Raw genomic sequence first — 12,558 nt, 5'->3', positions numbered from 1 at the left:
TCAGCTGAGACCTGAATGATGAGGAAGAGGCAGCCAAGCAGATGTTAAGGATAGAGCATTCCAGCAGAGGGATTAGCAAGAACAAAGGCTCTACACAGAAACAAGCCTGGTGTGTTTGAGGAACCATGGCCATCATGACTGAAGAACAGGAAGCTGGGTGAGAGTGAAATGAGATAAAGTCCAGCAGGCCATGGTAAGGGTATGAACTTTACCCTAAGGGGAATGGGAAGCAACTGAAGGGTTTGAATAAACCAGAAGGACATGACCTAATTTATAAAGGATTGCTCAGGCTGCTGTGTGAAGAATTCTGGATCATAGAAAGGAAAGAGTGGAAGCAGGAAGTTTAGTTAGAAGGCTCTGGTCTAAGATTATAGTAGAAAAACAACTACAGAGATGACAGAAATAGATGAACACGGAATATATTTTCAAATTAGAGCCCTGCAACTTGCTGATAGATTAGACAGGATGTGAGAGGGCAGTGAGGCACAGAAAAACCAAGAATGCCTCAATGAGCATGAATGCACTGAAATAAAGTAAATTCAAAGATCATGGCATCTGTCATTCATTCAAAGATGGGGTCTCCTTATGTTGCCCAGGCTGAGTTTAAGTGATCCTCGTGCCTCAGCCTCCTGGGAATACAGGTGTGCTTAACATGGTGGCATCTGTCAATTTAGAATTCTAGGTGTCACTGAGGAAGCAAAGGGGCTTCCAGCATTTGGTTAACAAATGATGTACAGAGTGTATGACCTGAATCAGTAGAACTAGGCTCAGGTGTGACTCCTTCCTGCTTTTTGATCTTGAGCAAATTACCTCTTACCATTTTAACAATACTCACACCACCTCATTGGATTGCTAAAAGATATGAATAAATAATGTCTATGGAAGTACCTGGCAAGCAAGAATGTTACTAAAAATCAATCCTAATATATAAACATCTTCTCTTCCTTGACAAACAATCTAGAGAGGTAGAGGTTTGATATTGCCAATAAATAACTCCCCCTGGCCTGATGTACAATGGCACTTATTAAACAGTTTCCATTATACATTTATGACCCAGCTCTAAATCTGATCTTATGCTAAAAATTCTGGACATTGTTATTTTTTGGATAAGCAATGTTAACATTTATGATAAAAAATTTAAAAGAATGTGATTTCTACTGACTATAGCAACTAGTAAATATGCTTTTGTCACTCTGTCAGGGTCCAAAAGTGTGTCATTACAAAATGTTTCTATTCCCTTTCAGGAACAAATAACTACCTTTACTAGACATTGTAATGTTTTATTTAAAAGTGCTAGGTACAGTGAAAAACAAAAACTACATTAAATGTTTAGCTATGGTTTTATTTTCTTTAGCACAGTATAAGCTCAAATGGCACAGAACCATTAGAGCAGCCACCTCTGGCTAGACAAGAGGGAATGAGATACCACCTAAGCCCAGTGAGAATGGCCTGTATCAAGAAATCCCAAAACAACAAATGCTGGCGATGCGGAGAGACAGGAACACTCTTACACTGCTGGTGGGACTGCAAATTAGTGCAACCTTTGTGGAAAAGAATTTGGAGATATCTCAAACAACTAGAAAAAGAAATACCATTTGACCCAGCAATAGCATTGTTGGGCATCTATCCAAAAGAACATAAGACACTCTATTATAAAGACATCTGCATCCGAATGTTTTTAGCAGCACAATTCACTATTGCATGGTCATGGAAACTACCCAAGTGCCCATCAATTCATGAATGGATAACTAAAATGTGGTATATACTCACAATGGAATATTACTCAATCCTAAGAAACGATAGTGAACCAGCACCGTTTATGCTACCTTGGATTAAGCTTAAGCCTGTAATACAAAGCGAGATGACACAAGACCTAGAAAATGGGCTACACATCTACTCGCCATCAAATTGGTACTGACAGCCTAAAACTATGGTGTTCAAATAATTGTAGTGTTCAACAGGGATCTGGGGGCAGAGACCCACATCTTAAGGATGTGATGAGCATTGTAGGGGGGAAAGGATTACCTCTATCCCTTTTTAGGGAGAGGCAAAGAAACACACTGTAACCAAAATGTCTAAAAAAAAAAAATTTGTTAATGGGAGGTGAACAGGTGGAAAGGGGGAGAAGGGGAAGGGTACGCACTTTCATGGTGGGTGCAGGGCACACCACTTAAAGACTGGACACACTTGAAGCTCTGGCAGAGCAGGGTGGGGGTGGGGGGCAGGGGCAAGATACATAACCCTAATAATATTTGTACCCAGAGAATTTGAGGAAAAAAATCAAATCAAATTATATATATATAAAAAAAGAAAGCTTATGGAAAGCCAAGAAGATCCCTCACCCTCAATCTAGTTCTCAAGGGAACCAGCACTGCAGCACTGCTCATTAGAAGACCTCAGCAGTCTGCAGAGCTACAGTGCTGTTTGTTTAATCTAGCTCTGCCTTAAGTGCATTCCCATCACAAATGGCATCACAGATTCTATGGCTGACAGATGTGAGTTCTCACCATTGCTTACTGCCACTTATCAGCCTTGCCTTAGGCAAGTTCCTTAACCCCTAAACTTCATGTTTCCCAGTGTTAAAGATGGAGTTTAGGGCAGATGTGGTGGCTAACTCCTATAATCCTAGCACTTTGGGAGGTCAATGTGGGGGGATCACTTGAGGCCAGGAGTTTCAGACCAGCCTGAGCAACACAGGGAACGCCATCACTACCAAAAAAAAAAATTAGTGGGGTGTGGTGTATGTCTATAGTCCCAGCTACTCAGGAGGTTGAGGCAGGAGGATCACTTGAGCCTAGGAGTTTGAGGTTGCAGTGAGCTATGATGATGCCACCACACTCTACCCTGGACAACAGAATGAGACCCTGTCTCAAAAAAAAAAGAAAAAAGGAGCTGTTTTAATTACATAATGCACACAAAGGATTCGGCATGGTATATAATGTCAGCTATTATTAAGAGGTTCATTAGTTTTTCTTTTTCCATTTTAGGTAATACATATTCAAAGAAAGTTCGAAAATTACAAAGAAAAACTCCCCAACTACCCCTGTAACTTTTAGGACTACTAATTTCAGATCTTAAGACTCCCCAGCAAATTGTTTTTGATAGATCCAAATTGCTTTCTAAAAGATCTACCAATTTATACTTCCCTTGAGCCAAATATGACTGCACCCATTTCTTTAATTTGTAGGTACTTACACTGAAGACGAAGAACTAAAGCCAGCTCTCAACCTCACAATGATCACTGGGACTACATAATAGGTACTGGAGAATCTCCCTTTTCCTTCTGTCTCCAAGAGTCTACCTGGAAAGTATTTGTGTATACCGAAGTACAGGGAGCAGCCACTGCTCTGTATGGGCTTGCTGGGATTTCTCCTTTGCCCAGACAGAGCAGAGTCATCACAGTTAATCTTTGACAAGTTTAACAAATGTTTCCTAACTGCTGGGTAGATCTCCAATTATGCAAAATGAAGTGTTTGTGAGGCCTCTGAAATAATTTTCCATAAAGTCTTTTAATATACTTTCTGGATTTTCTCCCAAAAACTTCTCTGCCTTAGGTTTCAAGCTTTAAAAAAGGACTAAACTGGGTGGAGCTTCATCTCAATGCACACAAAACTGGCAACTTCACACAAACATTTGAGTGCATGTACATAAGTACAGGGATGTACTTTGTTTATGTATTATGTAAATGCAAACTAAATATGGTATATATAATTGCTAAACCAAGTAAAACTCATAATTTCCATTCAAAGGTAGAATGTGAGATCTAAAAGAGATAAGCATCTCTAGTACAACCCTTTCTTACATAGAAGATAAATAAAGGCCCAAAGAATATAAATATCCAGTTGCCATAGCTAATTAGCAACTCGGAGTCTGAGCACTGATCTTCTGCAACAGTGTTTTCCTGCTACAATACCTTCCTTCTCTACCAAGATATTAATATGCCTATTAAAAGAGCAATACCTGACGGAATCTGGTTTTTCCAAGACAAGCACTAGCACTGCTTTCAGGACAAACCACCTTTTATATGCATTTCAAGATTTCATGCTGATAACCCTGCCCAGTGACATTACTATTACAAAGAAGAAACTGGGGTTCACATAAGTAATTTGTTCCTGGGCTTTGGAGACAGACAAGCTCTTCACTGATTTCCCTAGTGGGTGATCTTGGTGAAGATGTGCAACTCTCTATACCTCAGTTTGAAGAATAATAAAATGGAATAACATCTAAGCCCCCAGGGTTGATGAAAGAATTATATTTAGCCCAATACCTGGCGCATAACAAACCCCAATTTAACAAACGTAATGTTATTACTGTTACTACAAATCATTGAAGTTACTAATGTTATATGCCTTCCAGGGTTTAGTCCTTTCAGCAACACAATTTAAGGTATTTGAAGATGTCTGGGGTGAGGAAAAAGCGGGAATGTACCTGCAACCTGAACTCAAGGTCACTCCGTGAAACTAAATTCCACAGGAACTGTTTGGCCGTCACAGGAGAGGGAAGTCGAGGAGGCCAAACTGCTCCCGCCGCCGCCGCCGCCCGAGACCAAGGAAAGCGGCGCCCCACTTTTCCCGAGCACCGGGTGGATGCTACCTGACGCCTGCCACAGCCTTCACCGGACGACTCAAGGCTTCTCTAGGCCCGAAAGGTGAAGCAGGGACACCGCTGCCGCAGATACCTAGCCTGCAGACCCTGGACAGCTTCCACCGCCGGCACGTGGGAGCCTCAGCGGGCCCGACGTGACGTAGCAGCTGCGCGGGCGAGCCCCACATTCTATTGGCCGTTGATGTCCAATGGGAGGAGCGGTGCGCGACGCTGCTGAGAAGCAAGCGCAGTCTCTCCAGTGTCTCCGCCCCTAGCTCAGCGATCTCCATGGTGACCACTACCGTTCACCCATTTGGCCGCCTAGGCCGGGGTTGCGTCATTGCCTATGCGCCGGAAGCGATAGTTCCTGAACTGGCGTGTCTTAACGACGCAAGGCCGGGCCGGCACCTCCCAAGTTAAACCATCTGTGGAGGTGTGTTGAGCGGCAGGGGCTTTAGCCCCTTGCCGGCTTCTGGTGACTATGGCAGTGTTTCACGACGAGGTGGAGATCGAGGACTTCCAATATGACGAGGACTCGGAGACGTATTTCTACCCCTGCCCGTGTGGGGATAACTTCTCCATCACCAAGGTAACTTTAAGGCCCCTCCTCGCGACTGACCCAAGCCGGCGCGTTTTCAATCCGCCGGATGTTCCTTCCGCGGTTTGGTCGCCCTTGCGGCGCTGAGTCATCCACGGCCTCGTTCCCCTGTTTCTGAATCCGCCTCCCCTTCCCCCTCCCCTCATTAATATCCTGAGCTCTCAGTGGACACGTAGTTTTGGACTTTAGTTAGGCCGGGGAGGGCGTGGCGGGGATCGTCGGTCTTCCTGCCGAATACTCACTCGCTTTAGGGCCCCTTGCTAGGATAGTTTGGTGAATGGAACGTGTTTTTGTTTCCCAGGGGTTTGAGGGGAATGAACCTCGCCTAACCTTCCTGGGTATTTCCCTAAGTGACGCTTGTAGGGATGAAAAGGGCTTGGCGTTTCTCTTGGAAGGCCCTTTTGGCTCGGCTCTGTCACCCGCTCTGAGGGGAGGCAAGCCACCAGGAGATTTGGACTTAGGAGTGGGAGAGGTTTGGGGTGAGGAAAGGCGAAAGGAAGACTATGCTAACCACACGGTGTTTGATTTCGTTATAGGAAGATTTGGAGAACGGAGAAGACGTAGCGACGTGTCCTAGCTGCTCTCTCATTATAAAAGTGATTTATGACAAAGTAAGAGATGTAATTTAAAAAGAGGTAAAGGGGGTTGTGAGGCAATAGCAAGGACCTAGAGCAGCCTGTCAGTGATAAGTGCAGGAAAATGTTTCATAACAGTGTGCTAGGTAATGTGCTATATTTTTATAAAAATATATTTATATAAAAATACATTTTGAAAACTATTGAACAGCTGAATAGTAAGTCGAAATTTTAAAAGCTTAAATTACATAACTTAATTTAGCTTTGGAGAAGGTAATAAAACTACTCTTTAATGAAAAGTATTGATTACTTATTAAATAGAGGTAAAGTAATTATAAATGTTATTTTAATTGACAGTCTTTATTCTTCCACTGTTTAATGTGTAACTAAAATTGTTCAGAGCTCCAAGATTTATTTTGAAGGGAATAATTGTATAGTACTTCTTGCCTGACTTAATACATAGAATTCTGCATTATCCTGTTTGAAATACCTACTTGCAATTTTACAGTTTCATTTTAGTCTTTAGTTGTCTATTTATTGTCTTTCACACAAGAATATCAATAATAGAAAAACAATAAATGTTGTTACTGCCTACCCCTGCCCAAAGTTTTGTTAAATACCTTGAATGGAGTCTTAATTAAGGAGCTTAACACCCTTAAACATGAACTTTAAAATGAGAATGGGGAAAGCAGGGATGAGGCACAGGGCCTCATGAGAGAAGCAGGCTAAAATTTAGACTGTAATTTAGAAATGTAATGATTCATTCTTTTATTAAAATGTGCTCTGGAGCAAAAAGCAAACAGGGTAAGGAGGATCAGGAGGGCTGGTTTGGGAGGAAGTTGAGATTTTAAATAGGGTGATCATGGCAGGTCTTATTGAGAAAGGCCTTTACTAAGTAAAGATTTGAAGGAGGTGAGGGAGTCAGCCAGATACAAATGAGGGGTAAGAGAGTCCAGCAAAAGGAACATTTAGTGAAGGAGCCCTGAGGCAGGAACATGTCTGATTTTATTAAGGAAAAATGAAGGCCAGTGTGACTAGAGCAGAGTAAAGGAGGGTGAGAGTAATCCAAGATGAAATTAATGGAGTGGGGCAGATCACAAAGATGTTTGTGGGACACCTTAAGGACTTTGGCTTTTGTTGTGAATGGTATAGGGAACCGCTGGAGGATTTTTGAAGAGAGGAGTGCCATGATCCAACTTAAATTTTAAAAGCATGATTCTGCTTGCTGTGTTGAGAGTAAATAGTGAGAAAGCAAAGATACAAACAGGAAAACCAGTTAGGAGGCTGTTACACTAATCAAAGCAGGAGATGGGTGGCTTGGACCGAGCTACAGCAATGGAGGTGGTGAGAAGTGATTGGATTCTGGATACACTGAATAATAAGGATTTTCTTAGGGTTTGGATATAGAGGCTGAGACGAATCAAGGATGATTTCAACATGTGTGAGCTTAATAACTGGAAGGATGGAATTACCATCAACTGCGGGGGAGATAACTGTAGGTATAGGGGTAGGAATTGGACATAATACCTTTGAGAGGTCTCTTTGTCATCCAGGTGGAGCTGTTGAGACGGCAATTGGTTATGCATGTCTGGAGTTCAGGAGAGAGATTGGCTGGCAATGTAAATTTGGGAGTTATCAGGAATAGATAGCATATAGAGCCATGAGATTGGATGAGGTCACCAGGACTGTGAATGTAGATAGAGATGGACAAAAGGAAGGACGGAGCCTTGGGGCACTCCAACATTAAAAGGTCTTGGAGGGAAATAAAGAATCAACAAAGCCGGCCGGGCGCGGTGGCTCACGCCTGTAATCCTAGCTCTTGGGAGGCCGAGGCGGGCGGATTGCTCAAGGTCAGGAGTTCAAAACCAGCCTGAGCAAGAGCGAGACCCCATCTCTACTATAAATAGAAAGAAATTAATTGGCCAACTGATATATATATATATATAAAAAATTAGCCGGGCATGGTGGCGCATGCCTGTAGTCCCAGCTACTCGGGAGGCTGAGGCAGAAGGATCGCTCGAGCCCAGGAGTTTGAGGTTGCTGTGAGCTAGGCTGATGCCACGGCACTCACTCTAGCCTGGACAACAAAGCGAGACTCTGTCTCAAAAAAAAAAAAAAGAATCAACAAAGCTGACTGAAAAGGCACAACCCCTGAGGAAGGAGGAAAATCACAGTGTCATATCCTAGAAGCCAGATGAGAAAAAGTCAAGGAAGTGATGATCCTTTTCAGGTGACACTGATAGATAGAAATCAAGACTTCCACGGGTTTTGGCAACACAGAGTTCATTTGTGATGGTGATGAGAGCAGTTTCTATGGTGTAATAGGGACAAATCTTGATGGAAGAAACCGAATGGGTGGAAAACTGGTTGGAGAGAATGGGAGAAGAATAGGAGGCAGCAAGTGTAGGCATTTCTTTCAAAGAGTTAGCTGCAAAGGGAGCAGAAATACAGGGCAGTAACTGGTGGTGATAGAGGATTAAGAGAGTTTGAGGTGGTAGACATTCAGCTCCATGGGTGAATGTAGACACTGGAAGTTAGATTTAACCAGGGTTGTGGTTTTGCCAAGTGAATAGGAAGGAGTGAGAGAAGAGAAATTATGATAATTGACCACAGAATTTGAACTAGGTAAAGAGAACATCAAGGGAGCGAGGGGCAGTGAAAGGTGGTTTCAGAAATAGAGGGAAATTCCAGAGGGGTTGGAATATAGGATCTAGGTGGGTAGATGACAGAAACAGGAAGGAATAGTAATGCTATCATCTCGTGACATAACGTTCAAAGTTGGTGAGTTTTAAAGAGGGAAGAAGAAGAATGGCAAAAAGGAGCAACCAGCCCCACTTCTAAGGCCTGTGGTACTAGGGCTCTGGAAACACAGAGCCACCACTAGAGGGAGATGTAGGGAAAACAGTGTCCTTAGATGGCTTTGTGTCAACCTCAGCACTATTGACATTTTAGGCTTGATAATTCTTTGTTGTGTGGGGTTATCCTGTGTATTGTAGGGTGTTTAGCAGCATCCCTGACCTTTAGATGTCAGTAGCACCCCCTAGTCGTGTCAACCCAAAATATTTCCAGACATTGCCAAATGTTCCTAGGGGGCAAAGAAACATTTTAAAGAAGAAGTTAAGAATATGGAGCATTGTTCTGACAATGGGCCATGGATTCCAAAGAGCACAGTGGAAAGGTTCCAGATGTTGGGCAACAGTGAGTGATAGGGACAGAATAGGGCTTGTTCCTTCAGGGATCAGATTCAGGAGATGACAGGTAACTTGAGAGGCAGAGGTTTCTTGTGGTAGCTGACATAAACCAGGATAAATGATCAGAGATTGAACTTCATTTACAAAGGAGCTAACATTGCAGATTATCTGTATTGGGAAACAAATAAAGAACTATCCCTTTTAGTTGGAGGAAGTAATTATTTTGAAGAGGACAGGTATTTGAATGACCAAATATTGAAAGTGGAGAAGTTTTAATGTAAATGGTAATTAATACAGAAACTTAAAAGATGATTTCTGAGAAGTGGTTGCTCTATAGTAAAGATGGGCATATTTGTTGATAAGATTAGGTACTTTATATTAAGTAATGAATTCAGGACTAAAAACCAATATACTTTTAAGATTGTAATTCTGATGCTGACATTGGCTCTTTGAACAAGATGAAGTGATAATAGCAAGGGAAAAACTAAATTAACAGCTGGATTGAATCTGTAACAAAATGAAAGTTTAATATTGATGCATTTGTGACACAGAAACTCAGTGGTTAATGTCATTTCTCACTCTTAGGATCAGTTTATCTGTGGAGAAACGATCCCAGCCCCTTCAGCCAACAAAGAATTAGTTAAATGCTGAAGAAGGCTTCATAAGTCCAAATCATGAACAGTTGGGAATGAACCAAGATGGAAACATCAAATACAAAGTTTCTGGCTTCTTCACTAAGATAACCATTTTGTGGTTTGCTGTTCTGTTAAGAGCATGGATTCTTCCCATCAGCTGCTAAGTTCACCTTCAAGAAGTGTGTCCACAACATGACATACGTGGATTTCGTGCTTAGAACTTTGAATTGGAAGTGTTCTCAATTATCCCATCTGGATTTAAAGAAAGATAATTTCAGATCAGTGCTTTCTTTCCCTCAGTTTTATCATTTTTATATCTTGAACCTAATTAGTTTAACATCTGATAACAGCATCATCTACCTCAGTCATTAGGATTCCTTAATAAAAAAAAGATTGGTGGGTTTTTTTACTTATTTATTAAGATGATTAAAATTAGCCCTTCCTTTGAAATTTGACATCAGTTTTGCTGTTCTAGATTTAAAATTGTTTGTTTTTTCAGTACCACACTTCTAGCTTCTATACCAAGGAGATCTGCTCAATCATGCCATTATTAGAATGTTCATGTTCTGTTTAGTGTGCCATTTCTGTTACACTTAATGCACAGAGTTTGGTCATGATATTAAAGAGAAAACATAGTGAGGTCACAATTTCTTCAGAGCTAAAAGCTAGTGAATAAGAAAACTTCAAAGTGAAATGATCGAGGAATATAGAGTTTCCTTATATTCTGCAACTTACTTGAAAGTCAAGATAAGATAAAAAGTAAAACTGCCAAATGAAGTGAAATCGGTAACAGAATGAGAGAAGCAAAACATGCCAACTTAGTAAGTAAAATACTGATTTTGCCAGATCAGAGCAAATAATATTTCTGTGTCTGGGTTCTTGTTTGTTTAAGGCTAATGAAATTGCATTCCAAGTGTCAAGTCCTCATGGCTGGCTGGTACTAGTGCTTTCAGCATATCCTGTCACTACTCCTAAAAAGTAAAGCATCTCCAACAGAGAATGAGCTTGAAAATAGGAGATTTATTCTGAATTATTATGCCCATGAGGACACATGGGCATAACAAGTCTCTATAATGCACAGCCAAACCAGGCATGCATTCCTGCAGAGAAATGTTGCCTTGGAGAAAAAGAAACATAAACTGTCAGTCTTCCTTTGCTGCAATATTAAGAGTAGCAAGAAATTAGAATCATTTACATGGAAATTTGAAAATTCCATTTATACACAACTAGGCTGCATATGTATAAAATTTTTAAAATGTACTGATGTCTGGCAAGTTGTTTTGGGAATGGCTCCTGCAATTAGAGAAAAATAGCTTGCTAGAATGTGAATGTTATGTTACTGATTGATAAATGTGCTGCGCGCACTTATTGAATCTTTAAATTGAAACAAGTGGCCTTTTTTACCTGCCAGCAGCATGGCTATGTGCAGCCATGAGGCTGAGATATAATAAGTCACCAAAAATTGGATACTGAAAGTGCTTGGTACATTGTATGGCATATTGTTGATGCCATGAGAAATCTTACTGCTGTTTGAGACACTGATACCCCAGAAGTCATCCACAGCTGCTTTGCAAAAACAAAGTGACTGCTGGGAAGAACAGAGCAGGATACTTGCTGACTATGGTGGGAATGAGCTACAAAGAGAAATGAACTCTCCCATGCTCATGTTGATAGTTTTCTAAATATTGTGTTAGCTCTCTCTACTGCTGATGAATTTCATATAAACAGAATCCCTGATGTAGGTCTGCTATGAGCATAGAAAAACAGGAACAAAAGTTTCCAAGTTCAAACATCCTAGGAAAAAAGAAGCATAAACAGTATTGGCAATAAGAGATTGGTCATAATGCTGCAATAATGGCAATGATTTTGTTTCTAAAGCAATTGAGTCACTAAGTTTGTGAACTATAAAAGAACACATCAGGATTTAATCCTGTGTTACGCAGAAAGTAAAACAGTCTTTCAGATATGACTAAAGCTCTGTGTGGCATGTATGCTTTATTTATCCCAGGATATTTCTGGAGCACCTCTAAGAACTGATTTGTAATCTAAATGGCCTCTTACTAGCTTTGTAATCTTTGGCAAAGCCAGTAGATTCCTCACTTCTACAATTAGGAGATTGGACCAGGTGATTTCTCAGCTGTCAGTTCTCTAATTTCAGGCTTGGTAACTTAGAGGAACAGAAATGGCAATTGAAACCTTTATAAACTCAAAACTATCTAAATCATGAATTACAGAGAAAGAAACTTCATTCTTCAATAACTTGATGTTGTCACACTTCTGAGTTTGAAAATTATGAAGTCAGCTATTTAAAGGATTTTACATACACTTTAATGTACACATTCAGAAACATTTTTTTTAGAAAAAGCACCCAACATGTTTGATAACTATATTTATTTATTACCAGAATAAATTGTATTGGCATGCTAAATAAAGTACGATAATTAAAATCTATTTGTTTTCATGTAGTTTTTTCCTAAATATCAACATTTTGAATTACAGGGTTTTGTTGTAAGGATTTTATATGAGGTAGAAATATTTTTTAACCTGTTTTGGGGCATTGTAAGTGGGTTTCTTGTGTGGGCAGTAGAATTTTTAAATAAGAAGGAAATTTCCAGTGTTTCTATCATTTGGGCTCTGGGTTTTTATTGTTTGGGGGGAAAAAAAGCTGAATCAGTCTATAGTATGGCAAAGAAAGTTGACAGATGAATAATTCAGTTTATTGCTAGGAAGGAAGGCTAATATTTAAGGCTAATAATCAATTCTTGGGTTGGTTTGAGAGCCCAGCTCTGGTCAGGACACAATTTTAATCTTAGTGTCTCCACTATGATCTTAAGTTAGTTTTTATGTCCTGGTATGTGAATGTAGACCATAATAGTACCTCTTTCATAGAGTTGCTGGATGAGTGCCTGTGTTAGACACTAGGTGAAGAAGACTGGGTTTCTGCCATCTTGGAGCTTACATGCAACTGGAAGAAA

The 12,558-nt window shown here is 40.6% G+C and overlaps 2 protein-coding genes across 5 annotated transcripts in view; one reads left to right on the top strand and one right to left on the bottom strand.

The window, feature by feature from the left end:
* The window catches only part of OXNAD1 (oxidoreductase NAD binding domain containing 1), a 47,204-nt gene extending 42,470 nt beyond the window's left edge, over positions 1–4,734 (bottom strand). For all 4 annotated transcript variants that reach the window (XR_001154697.2, XM_076005540.1, XM_012766962.2 and 1 more), the window contains exon 1: positions 4,594–4,734. The gene's annotated coding sequence lies outside the window, so the exon portion shown is untranslated. The remainder of the gene's footprint in view (positions 1–4,593) is intronic.
* A 205-nt stretch (positions 4,735–4,939) lies between these two features.
* On the top strand, positions 4,940–12,034 carry DPH3 (diphthamide biosynthesis 3). Its single transcript, XM_012766968.3, has 3 exons — positions 4,940–5,173; positions 5,719–5,793; positions 9,534–12,034. The coding sequence occupies exons 1-3, from the start codon at positions 5,066–5,068 to the stop codon at positions 9,597–9,599; spliced, it is 249 nt and encodes an 82-aa protein (XP_012622422.1). The 5' UTR covers positions 4,940–5,065; the 3' UTR covers positions 9,600–12,034.
* Positions 12,035–12,558: the final 524 nt, after the last annotated feature.

The sequence above is a fragment of the Microcebus murinus genome, chromosome 1, assembly GCF_040939455.1.
Source record: "Microcebus murinus isolate Inina chromosome 1, M.murinus_Inina_mat1.0, whole genome shotgun sequence".
Lineage (NCBI taxonomy): Eukaryota > Metazoa > Chordata > Mammalia > Primates > Cheirogaleidae > Microcebus > Microcebus murinus.
Note: the sequence above shows the minus strand (reverse complement) of the source record. Positions and strands in the feature narration are given on the sequence as shown.